Source organism: Choristoneura fumiferana, chromosome 30, assembly GCF_025370935.1.
Source record: "Choristoneura fumiferana chromosome 30, NRCan_CFum_1, whole genome shotgun sequence".
Lineage (NCBI taxonomy): Eukaryota > Metazoa > Arthropoda > Insecta > Lepidoptera > Tortricidae > Choristoneura > Choristoneura fumiferana.
Window position 1 is genome coordinate 4,605,723 of NC_133501.1, and position 23,393 is coordinate 4,629,115.

The 23,393-nt window shown below is 36.6% G+C and overlaps 3 protein-coding genes across 5 annotated transcripts in view; 2 read left to right on the forward strand and 1 right to left on the reverse strand.

Annotated features, from left to right (window-relative positions):
* Nucleotides 1–2,605: 2,605 nt before the first annotated feature.
* Nucleotides 2,606–11,061, reverse strand: LOC141444528 (uncharacterized). Of its 2 annotated transcripts, XM_074110076.1 has the most exons (7): nucleotides 10,415–11,061; nucleotides 9,485–10,306; nucleotides 8,222–8,322; nucleotides 6,779–6,964; nucleotides 4,983–6,377; nucleotides 4,189–4,350; nucleotides 2,606–4,103 (listed from the first exon to the last, which is right to left on the reverse strand). In XM_074110076.1, the coding sequence occupies exons 1-7, from the start codon at nucleotides 10,642–10,644 to the stop codon at nucleotides 3,070–3,072; spliced, it is 3,930 nt and encodes a 1,309-aa protein (XP_073966177.1). In that variant the 5' UTR covers nucleotides 10,645–11,061; the 3' UTR covers nucleotides 2,606–3,069. The 2 variants fall into 2 exon arrangements, with proteins under 2 accessions (XP_073966177.1, XP_073966176.1); XM_074110075.1 differs by having other exon boundaries at nucleotides 9,485–11,061.
* Nucleotides 11,062–11,099: 38 nt separating this feature from the next.
* On the forward strand, nucleotides 11,100–15,836 carry LOC141444532 (uncharacterized). Its single transcript, XM_074110084.1, has 3 exons — nucleotides 11,100–11,207; nucleotides 12,446–14,006; nucleotides 14,661–15,836. The coding sequence occupies exons 1-3, from the start codon at nucleotides 11,168–11,170 to the stop codon at nucleotides 15,793–15,795; spliced, it is 2,736 nt and encodes a 911-aa protein (XP_073966185.1). The 5' UTR covers nucleotides 11,100–11,167; the 3' UTR covers nucleotides 15,796–15,836.
* Nucleotides 15,837–15,936: 100 nt separating this feature from the next.
* alpha-Cat (catenin alpha) overlaps nucleotides 15,937–23,393 on the forward strand; it is a 105,170-nt gene continuing 97,713 nt past the window's right edge. For both annotated transcript variants that reach the window (XM_074110083.1, XM_074110082.1), the window contains exons 1-5: nucleotides 15,937–16,959; nucleotides 18,928–19,091; nucleotides 19,932–20,078; nucleotides 20,548–20,714; nucleotides 22,238–22,447. In XM_074110083.1, coding sequence (XP_073966184.1) covers nucleotides 18,932–19,091; nucleotides 19,932–20,078; nucleotides 20,548–20,714; nucleotides 22,238–22,447 — 684 coding nt within the window. In that variant the 5' untranslated portion in view covers nucleotides 15,937–16,959; nucleotides 18,928–18,931. The remainder of the gene's footprint in view (nucleotides 16,960–18,927; nucleotides 19,092–19,931; nucleotides 20,079–20,547; nucleotides 20,715–22,237; nucleotides 22,448–23,393) is intronic.

Sequence of the window (23,393 nt, forward strand, 5' to 3'; positions counted from 1 at the left end):
GACCGCAAACACTTAACCATTATACACCGACATGGCTTGGTTATCGAAATGACGGCTTTTATTGTGCATACAATTTTCGCTATAAAAAAACATTAAATATTTGAAAACATTCAGCCCCAAAGCCCTCCTTCCCCCCACATTGCAAACTTCGTCGAAATAGTTAGTTAGTCTTTAAATAATAAGATACAGGTGGTGTTCCCATTGCCTTCCTCATGCTCACCCAGTGCTGGAGTCCGGAGTTATTAGTAGAACAGTTTTTAATGTTGCTATGCTACTTATAATAGACGGGTTCAGCTTTCATTAGAGAGACTCTAGGAGCTTACTGCCCTGCTGCCCGTTCTCGCATCAACTGCAGGCAAGACGAATATCTTCAATAAAATCATCGACATACAAATAGTTTACTAAATCACCTTTTTTTCGGAGGCCGCACAGGCTCACACCCAAGACTTGGCAAAAAAATACGCAACAACGTAAATTGTCTATGGCCGGCAAAAAAGGATGCCGGCCGAGGAATATGACCGCAATACATTTGATATTGGTTCTGGGCTTGGGATTCATGGGATCAATATATATATGAGGTTTTTAGGGTACCGTAGCGTAGACAAATATAAAAACTTGAAAAGTAAGGTGAACCTTTAAAAAAATTCTAGTGGTTTAGGTGTTTGTGCGTTGTCTACCAGTTAATATTAGCCTGAACAATCTGCCGTACGCCGTTTTGAAATTAAATATACCTACCTGTGTTACACCTACTCTATGTCAAAATTCAAACACCGTCCTCATTTCTTTGCAAAACGGAAGGAAATCTGCCCGAGGAAACTTACCTAAATAGATAGCTGTAGATATGTAGTACGAGTACTTACTCATACATACCGCAATACACGGTGATTTTTAATCGGTGATCAGGAATAACAAAAAGCGATAAACACGGTCATACTGAATAAATTTTCCCATGGGACCAATACGAAAATCGGGAAAAAAAAAACTCTGGTTTCATTCATTGAGGCTGGTGAGGTGCTGAGGGTTTCTATGATATACTTAGCTGATTTTTTTACCCCGATTTTCGTATAGGTCCCATGGGAAAAGTTGTTCAGTATGACCGTCCTTATCGCTTTTTGTTATTCCTGATCACCGATTAAAAATCATCGTGTATTAAATCGTGACTATTATATAGGTAGTGCCACAAGAGTTGATGTGAATGATTACATGATTACACACACAGCTACAAAAATAACTGATTGCATAAGAGGAAAATGAATTAAATTAATGAGTAAATGTCATAATCCTTAAATCCTGTTTTCATTACACGATATTATGTTCTTGTATGCGTGACCTCAACTCAGGTGGCGCAACCTAATACCAATGCACATTGATTTCAGAAATACAAACTCGCACTTGACTTACAAAAAGTTACTTATATTATTTATCAGGTTGATTGTGCAACAGGTAGGTAGGCATGGGTTGGTCTTTATAGTATTGTCAAACGACTAATGGCATTTTTTTAGTCCATGTCCTTATAAAAGGACAATATAAGTCAACTATGAGAAGTTGGTCAATTTAGGAAGTTCTTTGGAGATTTATTACGAGATTAAATCTTCTTGGCATATTAAATTAAAAAAAATATTTAAGAAATAACAAAAGTACCTACCTAGGTTTCGTTTTTTAATTTATATCAAGAAACTTTTTTCCTAATAAATAGGAAGGTGTGTGTGTAGTCAACCGTCAGTCAACATTGGAATTAAAGTTATATATAAAATTAATCTATGTATGTAGCAAAAAGGTATTGTTTAGAATCAGTATTATTTTTTAGCGAAGTCTGAAATTATGCGTGTTCTGATAAATGATTATAATAAATAAAAAACACTTTTAAAAGTTATTGTATTGATCCGCAACATGAAACCATAGACAACATACCGACGTCAAACAAGATCTGTCAATATTTTGGCGCCAACGCGGACGGATGCATTCACAATCACTTATTGTTCTAACACCAATTTATTTTTCCTAACGACTATGGCGCTACTATCTAAGGGTAAGCAAAAATTTCACATGGAATTAATTTAGTTCCAGAGTTTGCCGTGGTTTGCAATAAATTTGGCATGTTTTACCGAAATTCCATGCTTGAATGGGGGCGTACTTACGTATTATTGCATTGTAGTTATTTTATTATTGTATTGATGGGAACTTGTAAATTCTTACAAACTTACTCGCGTGCTAGTACGTGGAATCCTTTTTGTATTTTTTTCAAACTTTATAGAGTTTTGTCAATGAAATTCCGGATGCGTGAACGCGTGATTGGGCGATTCCGACAAATCGCGGGAAAATCTAATGAATGGAAGACCACACTCGATTTTTAAGAATGTTTGTCGGTAGTTCGGTACTTCGGTAGGAGCCCTTGCACACTGCGTTGTTAAAACACGCGTTTTTCTTTTCATAGAGCAGGCAGCAATACGACTCTCACCGTGTGTATCACAGAGTACATAGAATGGTGTGTATTGCGTAGCGTTTGTAATTGTATCGATACAAACGCGTGTCGACCCACTGTGCGTTTAAAATACGCGGTGTGTTATATAAAGTAAAAGGCCCTAAAGCGGAACTTTCACGTTACCACGAGTAAAGTTATTCGTAGCAAGCAATACTTTGCGGCCCTTGATTGATCTATCACGTCACGTGATAACTAATTCGGTAACCCCGCAATCTATAGGTACTCGAATGATTTTATTCGTATTTATTTATTTATTGGTTTGCCAACAGATACAAGAGTTCTTCATTTATTTCTGTTAATTATTTTATGTATTATTTGTTTGTTTATAAATAAATTTATTACGTCATTTATGCTACACTATTGTTATTTATTCTTACTTACTTAATATTATCGCATTGTCTATAGCGCCGGCACTTGCACTTAGCCCTTGTTCAAGATAGAGCGCTTGGGCTTGATAGAGGGTAGTCTACACCACTTCCGCCATCATAATTTTATTTCTCGCTGGGAACTGGAAAATGGCGCCCCTTGCCATCTGGTGCCAAGAGCGACCACTCCTCTCGCTCTACCGCAGGGCCGGCGCTGTAGGACTACTTTAAGTGACGATTACTTCTTCTGTTACTCTCTTTAAAAGCTTTATAAATGTTCTCTTTGAATATTATCTCTTCGTCTGTAACATCTGATTCTTCCCTTAAATCTTTTTTTAACGGAAGTTCATGTCTCATGTTTCTTCTGTAGTATAATTCATCTTGATGTCTAAAAGCGTCGTAAAGATTTTTTTTCAGTTCATCTTCTTCGTCACTGTATTCCGAATCATTAAAAACTTGTATTGGGAAAAACCTTCGATGTGCTGTCGCAACTTTATTTTCGATTTTTCTAGAGAGTTTCGATTCGTTTGCGACTTTATTTGGTTTATTTATCTGTATCAGCATTGAAGATAGTTTTTTCCCTTTCCTATTTTTGTTAGCTATTTTCAGAAGACTTCTAGAAGCTTTGGCCTTTGGGCTTGTTATTTTATTTTTCGTAGTTTCTTTTGGTGTTAGGGTTATTTCGGCGGTTTCTTCTGAACTAAGGGAAGACTTATCTGAGATATCTTGATCACTGTTATCACTGTTCTCATTGTTAACTGTGGTATGTTCTTGATGGTCACCTTCTTGATTATTTTCTTCTTTAGTATGATCTGTGTTTCGGAGTATTTTTTTTTTGTTTAAACTTTCACCAGTAGTTATTACTTCTAAGGCTGCTTTAGTCGTATTCTTTTTTTCTTTATCTTTATGTTTAGTATGTTTAGTCGATGCACTGCTTTTTTTATCTTTTTTTGTCATTGTATTTTTACTTTTTTCTTCTTCACTAGAAATACTTGATTCTGAAGACTTGAACTTTTCCCCTTTATTGACGAGACTTATAGTAGCTCGTTTGCTATCTTTAGCCCTCTTAACTATAGTGACGTCGATTAAATTTTTTTGCTCACTGTCATCAGTGGAAGCATCGAAATCTATTTCAAATTTTTTTCCCACGATGCGTTTGTTTTTCAACTGTTTCAGTTTATGTTTTATTCTTTTTTTTCTGTCATGATGATTCTTTTTGAGATACGCCTTAAGGTACTTGTGCCTGTGTTTTTTACCTGCAAATTATTTATTTTTTATTATTAACATTTTGAGATTTTTTTCTTACGCGTCTTATTTGTTAATATCTATCAATTCAATTACCATGCTTCCCATGTCTTTGGCGCCCTTTATATTTTTCATGTTTTCTTCCACGGTGATGTTTTTTTGATTTGGCGCGTTTTTTGGAACGTAATTTTTGCTTTTTATGACCACGGTTTTCTATCTTACGCAATTTACCGAAGACATGAGGTTCGCTATCTTTTCCTAAAACAAAAGGATTCTTAGATCAAAACGTCATAATACTTCCTTTTGGAATTAGCTACACTACACAGGCAATCCTACTAATATTATAAATGTGAAAGTTTGTGAAGATGTTTGAATATATGTTTGGCTGTTTGGATGTTTGATACTCAATCACGTCTAAACCAGGTGGTAAAACCTTGTGTAAGGTCCACCCGGATTGCTACCACCATCTTGCTCGCTAATCCTGCCGTGAAGCAGCAGTGCCTGCACGGTTGTGTTTCGGCGTGGAGAGTAAGACAGCCGGTGAAATTACTGGCACTTGAGGTATCCCATCTAAGGCCTCTAGCTTGGCAACGCGTCTGCATCTGCAATACCCCTGGTGTTGCAGATGTTTATGGGCGGTGGTGATCTCTTACCATCAGGAGACCCACTTGCTCGTTTGCCATCCAGTCGAATAATAAAATAAAATAAACCGCTGAACCAATTTAGATGAAATTCGGTATATACATAGTTTGAGTCTCGGGGAAGGATATAGGATAGTTTTTATCTCGGAAAATTTCATAATTCCCACGGGATAGCGATGCCGATAAACGAATACTACGCGGACGGAGTCGCGGGCAACAGGCTAGGCTATTAGTTTTTTAATAAATTACCTTCATCTGATAAAACTTCTGACTTTTCGGAGTCATCACTTGATGAATCACTAGATTCAGTTGATGATTCTTTGTCACTTTTCGTGCGATTTTTACTGTGTTTTGTCCCATTCTTTTTGAAATAAGTATCCATTTTATACGGATTTAATACCCTTAATGCATTTGTACTGAGTGGTGTAGTTGTTTCAGTTATATTTTGACGATCCTTTTCTTTTTGAGCGGTTGGTATTGTAATCGGATTTTTGAGCTTCACTTTCATGCTAAAGTCTATAACATTGGGTTCTCCATCAAATTCTATGGATATAAAGTCATCATTATCACCAGATTTATTGACTATGATGACAGGTTTAAAATAAAAATGTTTTAGAGATATATTTGCTTCTCTAAATTCAGATTGAGTAGTTTTTGTGTCTCGAGTGGTCTTAGGTTTATTTTTGTCGATGCTTTTTAATAGCCTTAAAGAATGACGTGTTGTAGTTGTGACTTCTACATCTCTAGTTATAACGCTGCTCTTGGATCCAGTTTCATTAAGAGTATTGAATTCGCTTTTCATTGACTGTCTAACAAAATTTTTAATTGTCTCTTTGTTTGCTTCTTTGCCATATTTAACTTTTCGTTTATGATAGACATTTGATTCGTGCAATGATGGTTGTATATTAAAAGTATTGTTTTCATTATTTTTATCCTGGCTAGTAGCAAGTATGATAGATTGCTCTGTAGCTTTTGTAGTAGGCGTTGTTCTTGGATAGTATGGTGTGTATGTGTCTTTGTCTTTATAAGAGTTTTCAAATCGATTCTTATTATTTTTGTAAAGAAGTGTCCTGAATGGATTAAAGTTTTTACTATTTTGATTGATAGGACGAAAAGATGCTCGAAAATGTTTTTCGCCTGAATTTGAAGTTTTTGACTCCTTAGTAAGTTTTCTCTTATGTTTTCGAATTTCATGGCCTCTGTTAACAAAATCAAGTGAATAACTTTTAGTCATTCCGTTATTTTTAAAGGTACTTCTCATTTCATTTTCCGTCTCAGATTTGATTATATAATTTTTGATTTCACCATCTCTATTTTTGTATGCGATTGTCATTCTCTTTCCACCTTCTTGTTTTCTCGTCCTCGTTTCTATCCGTCCATATTCATCCACAAACAAACCTTTTCTATTTTCTTTCGCCAAAACAAACTTGGACCTTCTTCTTTTATTAGCTTTACGAAATTTAAGTATACTCTTAACTTTTTTATATCTTTTAGGATATTGATAGTATTTTTGTGAAAATACCCGTCTCGCTTTGAGGGAGTTTTTATTACTTATAATTTCTGATATTGCAGCTAGTAGCTTATTTCCTTGTGTAGTACCGGAGATTCTTTTTAAAGGATTCAAAAGGACGTCTTCTATGAAACCTGAAAAATATGTATGTATGTATGTATAACTTTTTATTTTTAGGTTTACCTACTTATAATTTTCTTTGTTTTTGTAATGTGGTATTTGTTACTTAAGACTTTCGTCAATTGTGCAAGTGCGAATACTCAAAATGTTTGGAGATATTATTCGCAACGAAAGATCTTTGGAGCGATTAGTGGTTCAGGGAAGAGTAGAGGGGCAACGTTCTCGCGGCCGATCTCCCACAAGATGGACTGACTCCATTAAATCTTCCACAAAGTGTTCCCTTACTGAGTGTACCTACGCTCAGTGCCTATAGTAGAGAGAGATAGAGAAGTCTCGCAAAAGCCGCAACCAATCTACAAGACAATCCATGACCTGACCACGACGCCACGACTGTGTGTGTGTATGTGATACTCGCCTTCAGTGATCTCTTCAACAGTCTTACTAATATTAGGGTACGCCGTGGTCTCATTCAGGACTCGCTCCATGTGGACTTCTGCTTTTACAGCGTAAAGCATGTCCAAGTAGTCGAGAAGAGAGTTCAGCTCTGGGCTCAGGGTATCGTTGCGATTGGCTAAGATGCCGTGAGCCATTGATAGCATCCCTAAAACAGATTGTATTATATTTAGAGATTAGATCTTTTATAAGGCTGCGTTTGAATGAGGCTGTATTGGTTAACGTTTCTGACACTCGATCACAATCAAATGACAGTTTTCGCACACGAAATGTGTCAATGAGGGCTATCGTTTTTTGTCTCACTAGATGGCGCACTGTTGCGTGAGGTTATTAAATGTGACTTTCAAAGTCGGTTATTACGGGTGTAAAAACAAAGTTTAGATTAAATCATATTTAATACACCTTAAAACCGTACCATAAAAATATCGAGCATGCCACAGTGTTGCATAGTCCCCGTTTTGTTCAGAAAAAAGGGAGGACAAAGGTTTCCTAAAGACAAAAGTGTCTCAAAACACAGACATTTATTGCCCCGGAACGCATATTTGCCATAATTAATTTCAGGTAATGCAAAATATTCACAAAATTATTCTAATTACAAATAAACCCGTGTAACTCACCCAAAAACTATGAGATTTGACATTTCGGAGACCTCACGCTACACTAGCGCCTCTAGCGGCGAATTCATACGCGATAGCCCTCATTGATTGTGATCGCGAGTGTCAGAAATGTTCGACAGTACGGCCTTTGAGTTGTGCGAGGATGTGTAGCCAGGAATATGTTTTTCATGGACCAATAGAAACGTCTCATTTACCTATATTCGCACAGCACAGCTCTAGTGAGAACAGCCGAATGGAGCCAGGATAGATAAATCAAGCGTTTCTATTGGTTCATGAAAATCACATTCCTCGCACGCAGCACCTTCTCGCACATCTCTGGTGGAAACGCAGCCTAAAGGGATTACGCTTCTGAACCAGCGTAGGGTTACCAGTTGAAAGGTTTAGTGTAATGAAAAAATCCTGAACATTTGTTGCCAAAACAGTTTTTTTTTCTCAACCGTAACTAATATAGAATTAAACCCAGATTAAAAATCCGGAGAAATCGGTTGTTTTTTTTTTCAATAACAAACGTAATAAAACTTGTTATTTGCAGTAGTACAAAAAAGGAGTTTTTTTAGTATGAAACGATAGGAACTACTGCGAGTAGGTAATCCTTCTCATGTTGGAGCCAATTACAGTTACATAGGTTTATTAATTTTCATCTCATAACTCCCACGGGACCGGGATAAAATCCCGAAATTTTCACCACTAGGATTAGAGATGAAATTCGTCGCAGGTTTTTGAATTTCAATTCAAATTGCTGTTTACGTGAGAGAAGCCGCGTGTAGAAGCTAGTAAATTGAACTTACTTTGCTGATGGTCTATGGGAAAGTGAAATCTTTTAAAAGCATCCATTATGTACGCGTTTATAGCAGGACCGAGGGCGTCGAATTTTCCCACACTTATTAGCCTGAAAACAGTCGATTTATTTGTAAATTTGATTTTTCAGTTGTATGTAGTTCAGTTGTGACTTCGCGGTCCTTGCACTATCTGGGGCACGCAAGTACCTAAAATTGACCAAAAATCAAAACGGCCGCTACTGCAAGTCCACAAGTAAAAAAAGTTAAAGCTTGTTCTAGTTTGGCTTAGAAATATGTAAGTAGGTATGTATGTAAACTCTTTATTGTACATGCACAAAGGCTTTAAGCTTTAATGCAAATAAGTAGTCCGAAGGAAGAGCGTCGGAACTTGTATACTTAATATGCGTATGATTTGAGAAACTTCGATAGCGCCGCGTAAGAACTTGGTCGAAGTTTCTATATTTGCTAACTAGATGGCGCTATGAGTCGCTGCACTGATGATGATTAGTATTCAACTAGCCTTAACCCGCGGCTTCGCCCGCATTAGAAATAGCTTAATGCCGTCTTAACTCAACTGTTGTAAATTATGCCCGTGCAATTTTTGCAAATAAGTATGGATACAACGACAACCGTTTACTTACACGACTCTTGTTACCATGGCAACGCAATAAATAAATGACTTGGAGTTTGGCTTCGGTAACAATATTTTCGGTAAAAAGGTTTCGGTAACAATTTGAAAGACCAACGTTCGCTCGCACAATGCCATCTATTGATTGCAAACGAAGTTAACATGTCATCTTGAGAGCCGAGGTACGGTAGTCACCGTTCTTGGACAGCGCCCTCTATTCTTGTTTAAACTTACAATATCCCACGGGCACGGCACGCATTACCCGGATATCGAGTATCTTATTCTTTGTCTATCTGTACGCCAAGTTTTATGTACTTAAATCGGTTAAGTTGTGATTGCGTGATGGACTAACAAACATCCAAACATCTGCACAAACTTTCACATTTACAATATTAGTAGGATACTTCGACTAAAAGGCATTATACCTACTTACCTACATTTTGCTAAAGTCATTCGGAACTCGAAACTCGAAACAATAGAGTTTTCTTTTTCTCTCTCATTTGAATCTTCCGGAAAACGAAAACAATCGTCGAGTACCTACCGAGCGACGCTAACGTTTCGGTTGTACTGACTGTAACTACCTATCTTTGATATTAGGCGATCCTACAGTTGGCCGGTTTTTACGGGGCCCCTTTTATACTTACACTCCCATCTGTCTTTCGAATGTCCGTAGGAACTTGGCCGCGTTCGCACTGTTCATAAATGCAAGCTGCTGCATCAGTAGCTCCAAAAACTTCGAAAACGGTTCCGTCGTCAGTTCCCTGTATTCTATGGTCTCTTTATCCCGAAGACTGTTTATTAATTTTCCTCTTGCATCCATCTGATTTAATTTGTCTATGGATTTTAATTGTGGTTTGCCGTTTTCTAGAAAACCATTCCTTATCATGGTTAAATCTTGGAATACTGTGGGAATGGTGCCAATAGTTGGATTTTTAGGTCTAACTTTGTTTAATCTTGCTTCAAAATATTGGATTTCAGTCGTTGTATTAGTTACTGTAGTTTCATTAGTTGATTTAGTAGACTTTCCTGTAGATGTGCCATTATTTGTTCCAGTTGCTGCTGTTGTTGTTGCAGTTGGTGTTATTTTACCTACCGTTGTGATATTATCTGTTTTCTTAGTTTTTGGTGTTATGTAAAAAAACCAGGATATTGTTGTTGTGGTCTGGTTTGGTGCTGTTGGTACAAGATTTTTAGTTGATAATGACTTACTTGGTGTTGGTGTGGTTATTATTAAAAATGGTCTGGTAGTTGATGCAATGGTTGATATAGCACTGGAATTAGTATTTGGTTTAAGAGTTGCTTTAGTTGTTGGTTTGGTAGTAGTCGATTTAGGGGTTAATTTAATCACGTAACTAATAGTGGATGTTGTAATCGTTTCAGTTGTGGAATTAGTAGTTGATTGGGCAGTAGATGTTGTACTGGCTTCAATTATTATTTTGCGAGATGGATTATACGTTAAACGAGACCTGAAAGGTAATGGTGTGGTAGTGACATTATTTTGATTGCTTCTTTTTACTTCTACAGTTAGTGGTTGTGCCTTTTTAAGTTTTGTCTCAAATGTAGTTGTTACGTACTTAGTAGTTTTTAATTTAGATGCAGTTGTTGCTGAAGAAGGGTCTTTAGTTATCCAGGGCTGATTTTGATGAAGATTTTTTTCAGTTTTAAATAGAGATTCGTCTACAAGGAATTCTGGCAATTCGTACTCTTTATGGTTGAAGTAATCTTCCTTATCCGTCAACAGCGTTTGTGTGAACTGAACTTTAATTGTTATTAAAAACATCATTAAGTTCATTAGCTGTGTCATTTTTGCAAATTTTATCTTCTATGGTGTTATTATAATATTTTTTAATTGTTCTATCTTGTATTTTTTATGCTGGTATCCTGTTGCAGCTGTACCTTCTCACGAGGCTTTCAGGGATATCAAGATATATTTTTTTTTCCAATTACTCTTGGCTTAATTTCTGTACTGTATAATGCTTTGTTGCCTTGTACTCCTAGTGGTATTGCATTCTTTTATAGTTCGCATTTTGTGTGCAATACGCCTGAATTTACCTAGTTTCCGTAATTCCTTTACTTCTTTATCATATTTATCTTCTATGTTCTTATCTTTATTTTTCTGAATTTATCTTTTCTCTATGAAGATTATTGACTTATTTTTACAATACATTAAAAGAACAAAATATTTTAAACTAAACGAATTTTAAACATCATAGTAAATACACAGAACAGAAAGAGTTTTATGTGGTATAAAATAAACATTTTATTGTTTTGTTATAACTTTATTATGATGTGATGGTAATAAAATATTTTTATTGTTTTCCTTTAAAATGAGAGAAGCCGTGTATTTTGTGTTGATATATATATCTGGTAATTATTTTGCTTTTAAGAATGTGTATACAGAGTGTTTCATTTTAAGTGGCACCACAATACAATACAATACAATACAAATATTCTTTATTGCACACCATAAAGCAGTACAAAAAACTTATGATACAGACACACTTATGATACACTTAGATTCAGGGTAGACAATAGGCGGACCACGCACCACGTGACACTTACATAAATTACTCCTTAACCTTTGGCAGTCTTTCAATTCTGTTTTCAAGAAACTTATTAATAATTAGCACACCTGTAAATTTTTCAAATCAGGTTGTAACGGCTTAATTATCAAATCAACATAACTTAGGGGTAACATAAAAAATATATCATAGGAAATTATTGACACCAATTGATATAGTCCCAAACTAAGTAAAGCTTAGCTTATTAGGTAACGGATAAACATTCTTACTTGTATAGATAAATACATACTTTTAATACATATTTATTATATATTATTATTTTTTATTGTGGTTGTTTACTTCTTTTGTACAATAAAGAGTTTACATACATACATATTAAACATCCAAGACCCTATAACAAACATTCGTATTATTCACACAAATATCTGCACCGACCGGGGATCGTCCCGGGGGCCTCAAGCTTCTTAGTCAAGTCCTCTAACCACTAAGCTATCCGGTCGTGAAACATATCGTTACTATTTTGGAAAATCTCGTGTCACCAAATCAATACATCAACAAAATTTACCCTTGAAATAATGCTCATAAAGTTCACTAAGAAACATTATCGGTTTTGAGCCAAGCAAATTCTTGGTGGTGCATAAATCCCAGCGTGGCCAGAGACAGTAGCAGCGTGGTGTAAATATTTTCGTTTGACAACCCAGAGAATAAGAGAAGGGTGAGTCAGGTATAAGTATCTTAGAACACAACAGCAGCTAGTGTAAAACATCATCATCATCATCATCCCAGCCTATATACGTCCCACTGCTGGGCACAGGCCTCCTCTCAGAACAAGAGAAACAATCTAACTTAAAATATCAGTCATCACTAACGCTAACGTCAAGCAGAAAAATTAGGAACTCTATGATACTCGAGATGTTATGGTGCCTCGCTACTGTAAATAGTGCTGACTGCCGGGAGCAAAGCGCGAATTATCAATATTTTTTAGATTCACTTTTTATGCTACGATAATTGCTATGTTTAACATTCTAAAATATATTATGTACCTAAGGATCACGAATAAAGAAATACGTTTTTTTGTTGCAGTCAACATAGTAGAAGCGGTGAAACCAAAAAGTGTGAATCTCGCTCTAGAAACAGTCCTGCAATTCGATAAGAAAGATCAATCAGCTGACGTAGAAGTCCTCAACAGAGTCCAAAATTTCCTTGACAACATCAAAAATGTAATGACCTCTAGTAAAAGTATAAGACGAAGAAGCAATACCAAAGACCTTAAATTCACAGACTTTCTTTTAGAAGCTGCTGAGGTATTGAATAGTTACGATGACAATGACTTGGAAGACTTCTTTGCAGTTCTGGATGATCAATCAAGAAAATATCATTACAAAGGGTGTAAATTTTACGAGTTGGTTGAAAATAACGATATTAGAAGATACATGTCTAATAAATTGGAACAGGCTAAAGACACGTCAGCTAAGACAATGAGAAGATATCTCAAAGATGTAGTCCAAGTTATTGCGACTGAAAATTATAGAAGGCATGCAGGTCTTGTCAATTTAGTGAATTCCTTATACGATGGTGCAGGCGATAAGTTCGATAATGTTGTGAAAAACCTAAGGTCATATAAAATGCGTCCGAAAGAATCTACAATGAGCTTAGACGATATTGTGTCAAATGGAGTAAGAAACCTTGTTTTCGATCATTATAGTAATCTTAATGACAATGCAAGGCAACATTTGAAAACAGAGATTGGTAATTATTGGCTATCCAGTCAATACAATGGTGATAATCATAACAAAGATCATCATGACAATGACAATGATTTTCAAGAAGTACTAGATTATAAATCAAAATTACGCGTTATTGATATACCTAGCATATTTAAAAATAGGAACATAAACGATAAAATAAAGATTAAAGGAGGCATAGGCTCGTTATTATACAAAAAAGATAAAAGATTGAAATCTAGGAAACCTACTCCAAAAATGGACATAGATTTCATTGATTTCAAGAAGACTACACGAGATAAAACAGTGGCAACTAGTGAAGAAGATAATACAAAAAGTGATAAAAATGAATATGGCTTCACACAAGGATTAATAAATGAAGACTCCAATTCCTATGAACTTAAAAAGCCAACCAATCGTAAGAAATCAGATGAAGCTATTACACCGACTAAATCATCAGATGATGAAAGTAGTGATGGCGCAGATAGCACCAATGCTTCAGGAGATTCCAAAGATAAAAAAGGAATAAGCATTGATTTCTCTAATGAAAAATATATATCTACACAAAAGAAGAAAAAAACAATGAAAAGGCATAAAAAGGAAAAAATTGGACATATCACCTATGATGTCGAAAGAAGAATAAAAATGAAGGCACACGATTACTCAGACGTAGATAGTTCTAACAAAGATTCGAAAACAGCTGAAAATGCTGATTCGAATGAAGAAGTTACAAATCCAAAAGAAACGGTACAGGAGGATTTAGACGAAGCTGGGATTCTTATAGGTGGACAGAATATACAAGGTATGCATTATAGAGCAGAATTTACGCCAAAGACTCCAAAAAGGAAAGGGAAAGATATAGCTGCAGACAACAGTGATGATTTCAATCGTCAGAAGTCTACCAAGAAGTTAAAGGACAGGTAAACTATTATTTAAATTAAACACCTTAGCAAGCATAAGTTTTATTTTTGTACTAGAGGTAGATCGCAAAAATGTAGTGCAGCTGGTAAGTAATATTACTAATGACTGTGGACATGCAACACAGATTAAAATAAGTCATGATATCCTAGTGGTTTGAGCTATGGACTTCATGCTGAGGGTCGCGGGCTCGAGCGCGGGCTTGTTCTTTTGAGTTTTTTGGAATTAACGTGCGATATTACATTAAAATTTATCATGAGCTTTACAGTGAAGTAAAACATTCACCCACACAACGACTTATAACGTCCTTAAGCGTTTTACGCAAAAAGGGGTTTTATTTAGGGGATTGCAACGAAGTTAGCCTGCATGTTTCGACACTATTTACCCACAAATGTGATGAAAAAGATATAAACTAGTTATAAACAGAATCAAATAGACGAAATATGTATTTATCTATCTGATGTATATAATAGAATAACTCTTTATTGAACACCAACCAACACATAGTAAGCAAGCAGCAAAAAATTACGTGTATGTATTGGTTGACATAATTCGCGTACGCACGCCCTCTGTTGATAAAAGTCCAGTTATTTTAGATTTAATTATTTCCATAGTATTCTTTGAATTGTAATAAACTTATGAAAAAATCGTTTCAGACAAAAATCTCATCATAAGTCTTTAAACAAAACTAAAAATAAGAAAAAAACAACAGTTAGTGATGCAGCTGAGGAAACAACTTCAAAAGCTAGTAAAGTTAAAGAAAGCAAAGACTCAGCTTTTGCTTCATCCGATGAAGGTATAACCATAGAAACATTTGAAAATAGCAAAGGAACTGAAAATAAATATTCAAATTTAAGGAAAGCCAACAAACCAACTACTGTTAGTAACAATAATGTTCATAAACGAATTCATAATTTAGAGAAAGAGATGGAAGATGTAAAGGAACGAATGAAATTAGTTTTATCTGATAAAGCTAGTAATAATGAAGCAGATGTACAAACTAATTCCAAAGGCAGAACAACTGAGAAAGAAATTGATGGTATTGGAGAAATTGTACAAACCGATGCTAAAGTTAAAAATGATGAAACTTTTGAAATTCGCGTGTATTCTGGAAGCCTTAACAACTCAGACACAAAGACAACTAAAACAATAACTAAACGTGATAAAACTACTACTCTTGAATATCAAACAGATGGAGAAACCAAACCCAGTAGAACAACAATGCAGAAAACAAATGATGAAATAAAGGATAATAGAAATCCGATGTTCAGAAGTGATCTTGCCATTGATAATGGAAAAAATCTGGAATCAAATGAAAAATACACTTTCATTATTAGCACTAAAAAACACCATGAAACAACTAAAGCTCTCAAAGAGCATAAAACAGCTAAAACTGATATTTTAAATGTTACAACCTTGAATTCCAGAACAGACTCAATATTTAAAAATAGTGTAGAGACTGTCACTGCATTGGGATATGATGAACAGAAAAATGGTAAAGATAATGTTATTTCAACCATGGCCGACGAAGAAAGTAAAAGAACAACAAGTGCGAAAAAAGAAACCGAAAAGGATAATGCACAAACAATAACCACGGTTGTCGATTTAACAAAGCATCTTAAAGACTCGGATACAGTTGTAGTAAATGTGAAAGAGAATGGCGAAAACAATATGAAAATGACTGAAAATACAAATGAAATTGATGATTTAGATTTCCCGAAAATTCCATTCTTTCAAAATGATAAAATAGATGACCCGTTGAACGATGTAAACGTTGACTTAGATATTTAATTTTATGTAACTTTTGACTGCGATTAATAAAAGTGATACTATTGTTCTCTTTAATTGCTTCCGCAATGCTGCTGTTTGCCGCGGGTTCGTCTGCGAAGAATTTCAAATTTCATTAAAATTCGTACTTTTTTGCATTAATTGAATACTCAAAAATCTTCATTCGTTTTATAATATTAGCGTCTCGGTGTGATGTGAAATGCAGGGCTACTACGAAACTCGAAGTTCGTGTCGTGCGGTGCGGTCCCTCTGACACTTATACTATTTAATACGAGAGCGAGAGGGACGGTACGACACGAACTTCGAGTTTCGAGTTTCGTAGTAGCCCTGCCTGCAGGCCCTATACTACGAAGTGCAAAATTCGAACTTCGTATCTTGCTGTCTCGCTGATGCTTATATTATTTAATGAGGGCTATCGCGTATTAATTCGCCACTAGAGGCGCTAGTGTAGCGTGCGGTCTCCGAAATGTCAAATCTCATAGTTTTTGGGTGAGCTACGCGGGTTTATTTATAATTAGAATAATTTTGTGAATATTTTGCAATATCTGAAATTAATTATGGCAAATATGCATTCCGGGGCAATGAATGTATGTGTTTTGAGACAGTTTTGTCTTTCTGAAACTTTTGTCCTCACACTGTGTTTGCTCGATATTTTTAAGGTACGGTTTTAAGGTGTATTAAATATGATTTTAATCTAAACTTTGTTTTCCCGCCCGTTATAAGAGACTTTGAAAGCCATACTTAAAAACCTCACGCAACAGTGCGCCATCTAGTGAGACAAAAAACAATAGCCCTCATTATAATATGAGACAGTTACGATGCGAACTTCGAATTTCGTAGTAGTCCTTCTAACCGCTGGAAGTGGTTCAACAAAATGAACTTACAAGATTTTACCCAATATACAGAGCAAGCAAGTTAAATAAAAGCTCATAAAAAAAGTAATAATAGCATGGGTTTATGATCTTTGTAATAAATAGCGTTTAGTTAGTGCTCTGTTAAAGTTGCTCTAGTCTGTTATGTTTTTTATTCTTGCAATAATTTCATTGTATTTCCAGGCAGGCTGGTAACACTACACTAGTACTGTTACTGTTTTTTGACACGCCTTAGTGGATTCTTCGTTTATAATTAAATTGAGTGCTATTTTGTGTGATAATTACCATCATTTGAGTAAGTATACCTGCCTAATACCTATCACAACCTCTCAGTATAAGAATCTTTGCACAAAACGCTTATTATTATCGTGAAAATGCGTAAAAACATCGACCTAAATGACTGTTGTCAATAATATAGCCGACCAAAATAAAAAGTCTCATTTTGCAAAAATATTTCATTGTATTACGGTTTTTTTACATAAGTAGCTTATTGCTTCCTAAATTGGATTATATTTTGTTTATTTTCTAGCGATTACATTGTTTTACTCTTTATTTAGCTTTATTTTCTATTGTAAAACGAGAGCTATTTCCTAAAGACAGTGTTGAGTTGCTTTCCCCACATAAAAGGCGTAAATTAAAGCTGTATGAGTCATACAGCAATCGAAAGGTATTGTGAAAACATTCACAATTTATTACTTACATTTTACGTGATAAGTGTCAGATAATTTTAGTGTTGTGTAAGAACTACTAAATAAATGAAGTAACTAGAATAAACATTCCACATTACAAAATGTGAAAGTATTTTACTTTCTTGGTACAGTGCTAAGTAACACAGTGCTAAGGTACAGTGCTGTTGTTTCTAAGTAACACACATGTTTGTTTGTTCATTATTGGTCACTTAGGTCAGTAGGTATTTATTTGGCTGTTAACTAGACTAGCAACAATTATCTTGTTAAGTCAAAAACTCATTAACTCGAATTTTTTAGCATTTCCCTTGACATTCGAGTTATTGAGATTCCACTGTATTATCTTTGCACTTTAATTATTACACCTAAATGACTCCACTAACTTGGATAAAATTTAATTTAAAATACAAATAGATTATGATTTAGAGAACACAATATGATACATACATTATAAAATTATACATTATTCTGTTGATTTCTGACTTTTTCTAATGGATATACATATAGACCTATGGTTTATATCAATCCAATTTATATAAAGTGTAAACAAACCAGTTTGATTTTGAGGACCTGGGTTCGATTCCCAGCGCTGGTCTTATTTTTCTGGTTTTTCTATCCATCTATATTTCAGTTTGTATTTTCGATATAGGTTTTACGGGATGACCGTAAAAGTAATTTTTTTTTTCAATTGAAATAAAAAATACAAAAAGATTCCAAAAAACCAAACCAATTTTGTCAAAATTCTTGTATAAACACCCAGAATCAATAACACATTCATCTATAATTCCTGTCTTTTATTTAACTAGTCATACAATCAATTTTTTCACCAAAATTCACTTGATTTCAATATTTAATTATCATTTGAAAAATCTTCGTCAAAATCTGATGTTATTTCTTGACTAAAACGGGTATAATCCATAGTAGCATAGACTAGCATAGAGATGGTGGAAAATTTGACATTTAAAAAATTGATTAATGCTGGATTTAGTAAGCGACTTTTATTTACTTACGTTAAAATTAAAAAATAGTTAATCATCATCATGTCAGCCAAAAGACGTCCACTGCTGGACATAGGCCTCTCCTCAAAAATAGTTACTACTTTTATAATTGAATAAACAGTCTTTGGAATTAAATCAAGTAAAATAGACAAAAATACTTTGATCTATTCAATTAATAAATTAATCGATTTACTGAACAGATTAATGATTTTGCACTAGGTTCTAGGTGTTCACATCACTAAATGTCTATGGTTGGGTAAATAATGGCGTCTTCGCTTACACTTTTCATAGATTGGATTGATATAAACCATAGAGAAGCATTTCTAATTTTGAAAATTATTTAAGAAAATTTTAAATATTCATTGAGCATAATAGTTTATTTAGCCATAATTTTATATCTCTAGTTTCTAGAGGTGTAAAATTATAGTCTTGTACAGTGTTCTTCATACTTTTTCTAGTCCTCTTGGTTTGAAAAATATTCGGCGAGCCCCTGCTTACATTCACTTACAGTTATTTTTATTATCTAACTTTGGTGCTTACATAATACTTAAATGAGCCCTAAAGTTAAAATTTCCGCAGCACCATGACGGATACATATGGTACGACTGGCGGGCTGACCCTCAAGTGGGACCCGAAGAACCTGGAGATCCGGACGACGTCTGTGGAGCGCACGCTGGAGCCGCTGGTGCTGCAGGTCACCACGCTCGTCAACAGCAAGGACAAGACCGCCAAGAAGAAGAGACGTGAGTTGATCTTTTTTTTTTTTATTTGACTGGATGGCAAACAAGCAAGTGGGTCTCCTGATGGTAAGAGATCACCACCACCCATGCTTTGCCAACCTAGAGGCCTAAGATGGGATACCTCAAGTGCCAGTAATTTCACCGGCTCTCTTACTCTCCACGCCGAAACACAACAGTGCAAGCACTGCTGCTTCACGGCAGGATTCGCGAGCAAGATGGTGGTAGCAATCCGGGCGGACCTTGCACAAGGTCCTACCACCAGCAAACGGTGTTCCCCGAATCAGTTGTAAATTATTGTTTGGAAGAAGCAGAGCGGTGGGTCAATTCTAGGGTAAGCTGGTGCTGTTCCTCTTGCAGATGAAATGAATAATTTTAAATGATATTGTAATAAATAACTCACGTCTTAAATCGAGTTTAACTCGACATGTTTCGGGCTAATTCGTAGCCCTTCATCCTAGGAGCAACGCGACCCTGTACGCGGGGTGGCGCGTAGTGCGCATGCCGGCAGCCGCCAAGTCGTCCGTTCAGTTTGGCTTACCTTTCTGCTTGTTTTTATTTGAATTTGCTTATCATATATGACCACTTTTGATTGTTTCGCCCATGTTCCAGCAGTCTTCCAAAAAAGTCTATTTTAACACACAAAGGTACTAAACTCAACCAGTCACAGAATAGATAATAGTACAAGCTCAAGTGTCTGTTTTCTTATACTCTTTGGTCTGATTGCCCATGGCATTTGAATAATGTTGCCACTCAAATAATAGCTGGGTTCAGCTTTCATTAGCCAAAGTTTTCTATGTTAATGATTGATGATTAATATGTGGATGTTTGTACTTTATATTACAGCGGGCAAGTCCAAGCGAGCCAGTGCTCTGGTGGCGACTGTGGAGCGGGCCACGGAGATATTCATCGAACGGGGGCAGACCATCGCCTATGAGAACCCGGAGATCACCCGGGAGATGCTGGCGGCTGTGGAAGAAGTAAGGAAGGCTGGTGAGTGCAATATTATTATTATAGCTCTTTATTTGCATTTTGAATACCTTATGCAAGGTGTCTTTGACCATGGGGCTTCGAATTCAAGGTTCGAATCTATGAGCACTCACATGAATAAGCCACTTTTGTTTTGTATCATTTTCAAATAACTTGTTACAAATAACGTGTATTGGACATGGCGGTGTTAGCGCTGTCTCTTAGTTATGGGGGGGGGGGGGGGGGCTTTAAATAATAACAGATATATCATAGTTGCAAGTGGAAAATATGCAAGTTGAAGTGGCAATAGAACAGAAAACCGTTGTAAGTGGCGACCACGAACCAAGACGGATGCGTTGGCAGGCCTCCCACTAGGTGGACTGATGACATCGTGATCGTCTTCCGGCTGTTGATGAAGCCCTCGCTAGCGCTCGGTTTTTCCTTTACACTCGCCCGGCAGCATGCCTACTAAAGAACCATGTGTCCTGTACAGGCGCGGCGATGAGTCTCGCAGCGCGCGAGTTCTCCGAGGAGCCGTGCGCTTCCACCGTGAGGTCATCCATGGTGCGCGCCGCTCGGTCGTTGCTGTCTGCTGTCACGAGACTCCTGATCCTGGCGGACTGTGTGGACGTCCACCAACTGCTGTCCAGACATCGCGCTGTGAGTATACCTTGCAGAATCATTGAGTGAAAAGAGTGGCTACTTTTTATCCCGGAAAATGCACAGTTCCCGAGGAAACAGCGTGCGGTAACCGAATTCCACGCGGGCGAAGCCGCGGGCAAAATCTAGTGTATCTGTAAATCATTTTTTCTATTCCAATACTGTTATCCGTGAAGTAAATACATAACAAGATTTTTGAAAAGTCTATTGTCTATTCCCCATAACAGCACTGTATCGTAATGTTGCTAAAACTATACTGCAACCACTTACTTCTTTTTAATTAATACGGTATTTGACTATTTTGTATATGTTATATAAATTAAAACTACACAATGCCTGTTATCGAATAGAAAAACAATTTTTAAGCTAGCTTTACAAATAACTAAGTTATAAAGGTTTGAAATTCAAGATTAGACAGAGAAAGACATACTGGCATGTGACGTCACACGCCAGTACGGCCATACTTGCTGCATAGAGAAAAGCGTTTGAGAAAGAGACAGGTATAAAGATTTTTCAAAAAATCACTATAAATCCAATTTTCAACCGATTTAAATTTTCTCTTCGCTAAACACTATCTGTTTATCTATATTTTCATAATAATATTATGATATGGCAAAATCAGGAGTTGTCAAATACCGTATTCGTTTGTTCGAACAGGCTAAGGTGCGGCCACTTACTTAATTCTTATGGTTTTTATACATAATAAAAATTTTCCGTACATAATTCATGGCTTCCATCATAAGTAAACGAAATACGTATTTTTAACATCGTCACTGACATGTGAACATCAATTTCCACTCGTTTGGTGTTTATTTTTATATTTACGTTTGCTTACTTTATACTAAATTATGAAAAAGTTTGTTTACTTTTTTTGCTAATTTTGTATTTTGAAAAGTATTGTATGCAATGTTGTATAAATAAATAAAAAAAAAGCTCGTGGCGTCTCTTCTTACGATGTTCGCTACGCTCACTTCGTAACTCATGAGCCAATCAACTTTTTTGACACCTGTTATACGACTGCTGCATAAAATACTATAGTGCACTTGGTCTATTTGATATTTACACTTTTATGTATTGAACTTCACAATTTCACAAAATGGTAAAAACTGAACCCCTATAGTTTTGTCCAGTCCATCTGTATATCATAGGTATTGTACTCTAAGGGGCTGTTTCACTATCCATTGATTAGGGTTAACTGGCGGTTAGGTGTGATGCCGTCTCTATTCGTTTTGTTCGAATAGACGGAGACGGCAACACATTTAACCGTCGTTTAACACTAATCAATGGATGGTGACACAGCCCCTAAAACTACAAAACGTATTGACGAAATTACTTTCCTTTTAGTCTAAATGAAAAACAGAGTGTTTAACTTACTTAAGAGGGTAGAAAACCAATATCACACTCGGAATATTGCCACCCTCGCTATGCGTGTGCCAAGTTATCTCGTGTTATATTGATTCTTTTCCCCCCTTGTTGAACACTACTATTTACGGGCATAAAAGTGTTGTTCGATTCGGTTCCAGGTGGAAACGGACCTGGACAAGCTGAAATCCGCCTCGTCCCAGTCGGAGCTGGTGGAGTGTTCGCGTCAGCTGAGCCGCTCGGCCGGCGAGCTGGCCGCCGCCGCCGCGCGCCGCCAGCACGAGCTCAAGGAGCCGCGCATGAAGGACGATCTGGCTGCGGCCCGCGCTGTGCTCAAGAAACATTCTACCATGCTGCTCACTGCCTCCAAGGTAGGCCTACTAGAAGCATGCAAGAAGCAATCTCCCATACTGCCACGGTAGGGCCACTAGAAGCGCTCCATCAAGCTGCTGACTGCTTCAAGGTAGGTCTGGGAGCCGCATGCAGGATGATCTGGCTGCGGCCCGAGCCGTGCTGAAGAAACATTCTATCATGCTGCTGACTGCTTCCAAGGTATATCTAGGATAACTTAGGTCTACTGCAATGGAAACACAACTCCACAAGTCGCTAACTGCCTCTAAGGTAGGCTTAGGAAAAGTATGCAGGAAGCATTCTCCCATGCTGCTAAGGTAGGGCCGCTAGAAGAACTCCACTTCAGGAGCCGCTTACAGGCAGCACTCCCCCATGTTTCCTGATTGTCTCCAAGGAGGTCTACTAGAAGCACTCCGCCATGCTGCTGATTGTCCAAGGATCTAAGTAGTATCCTATGGCCGACTTATGAAGAGTCGAAGAATATGCAAGTTGAAGGGCCACTTGGCGTTAGTATTGTGAGAGCCGTCGTTGCAATCTTACAGCAAATGTCTCGGAGATGGTGGAGTGTTCGCTTCAGCTGAGCCGGTCAGCCGGCGAGCTGGCTGCCGCCACCGATAGATGGGCGCCTGGAATAACACGTAGGCTACTTTTATCCCGATATTCCCACGGCATTGGGTTAAATTCTTGAAATTTCAACAGCTGGGTTTAGAGTAATGACATTTTGGACAGTTGTTCTTAACACAACCTCAATGGAGACCACGATATAAATTTAGGGAATTCCCAGGGGAATTTTGTAAAATCCCGGAATTACATTTGCAACTACTAGATCGAAGTTTAAGCATGCGAAGCCGCGTGTAAACTCTGGTAAAAAATATCCTATGTTTAATCCAGGTTATATACTAACTTTTTGCCTAATTTTATCCAAATTCGTTCAGCAATTTCAGCGTGAAGAAGTAACAAGTAACA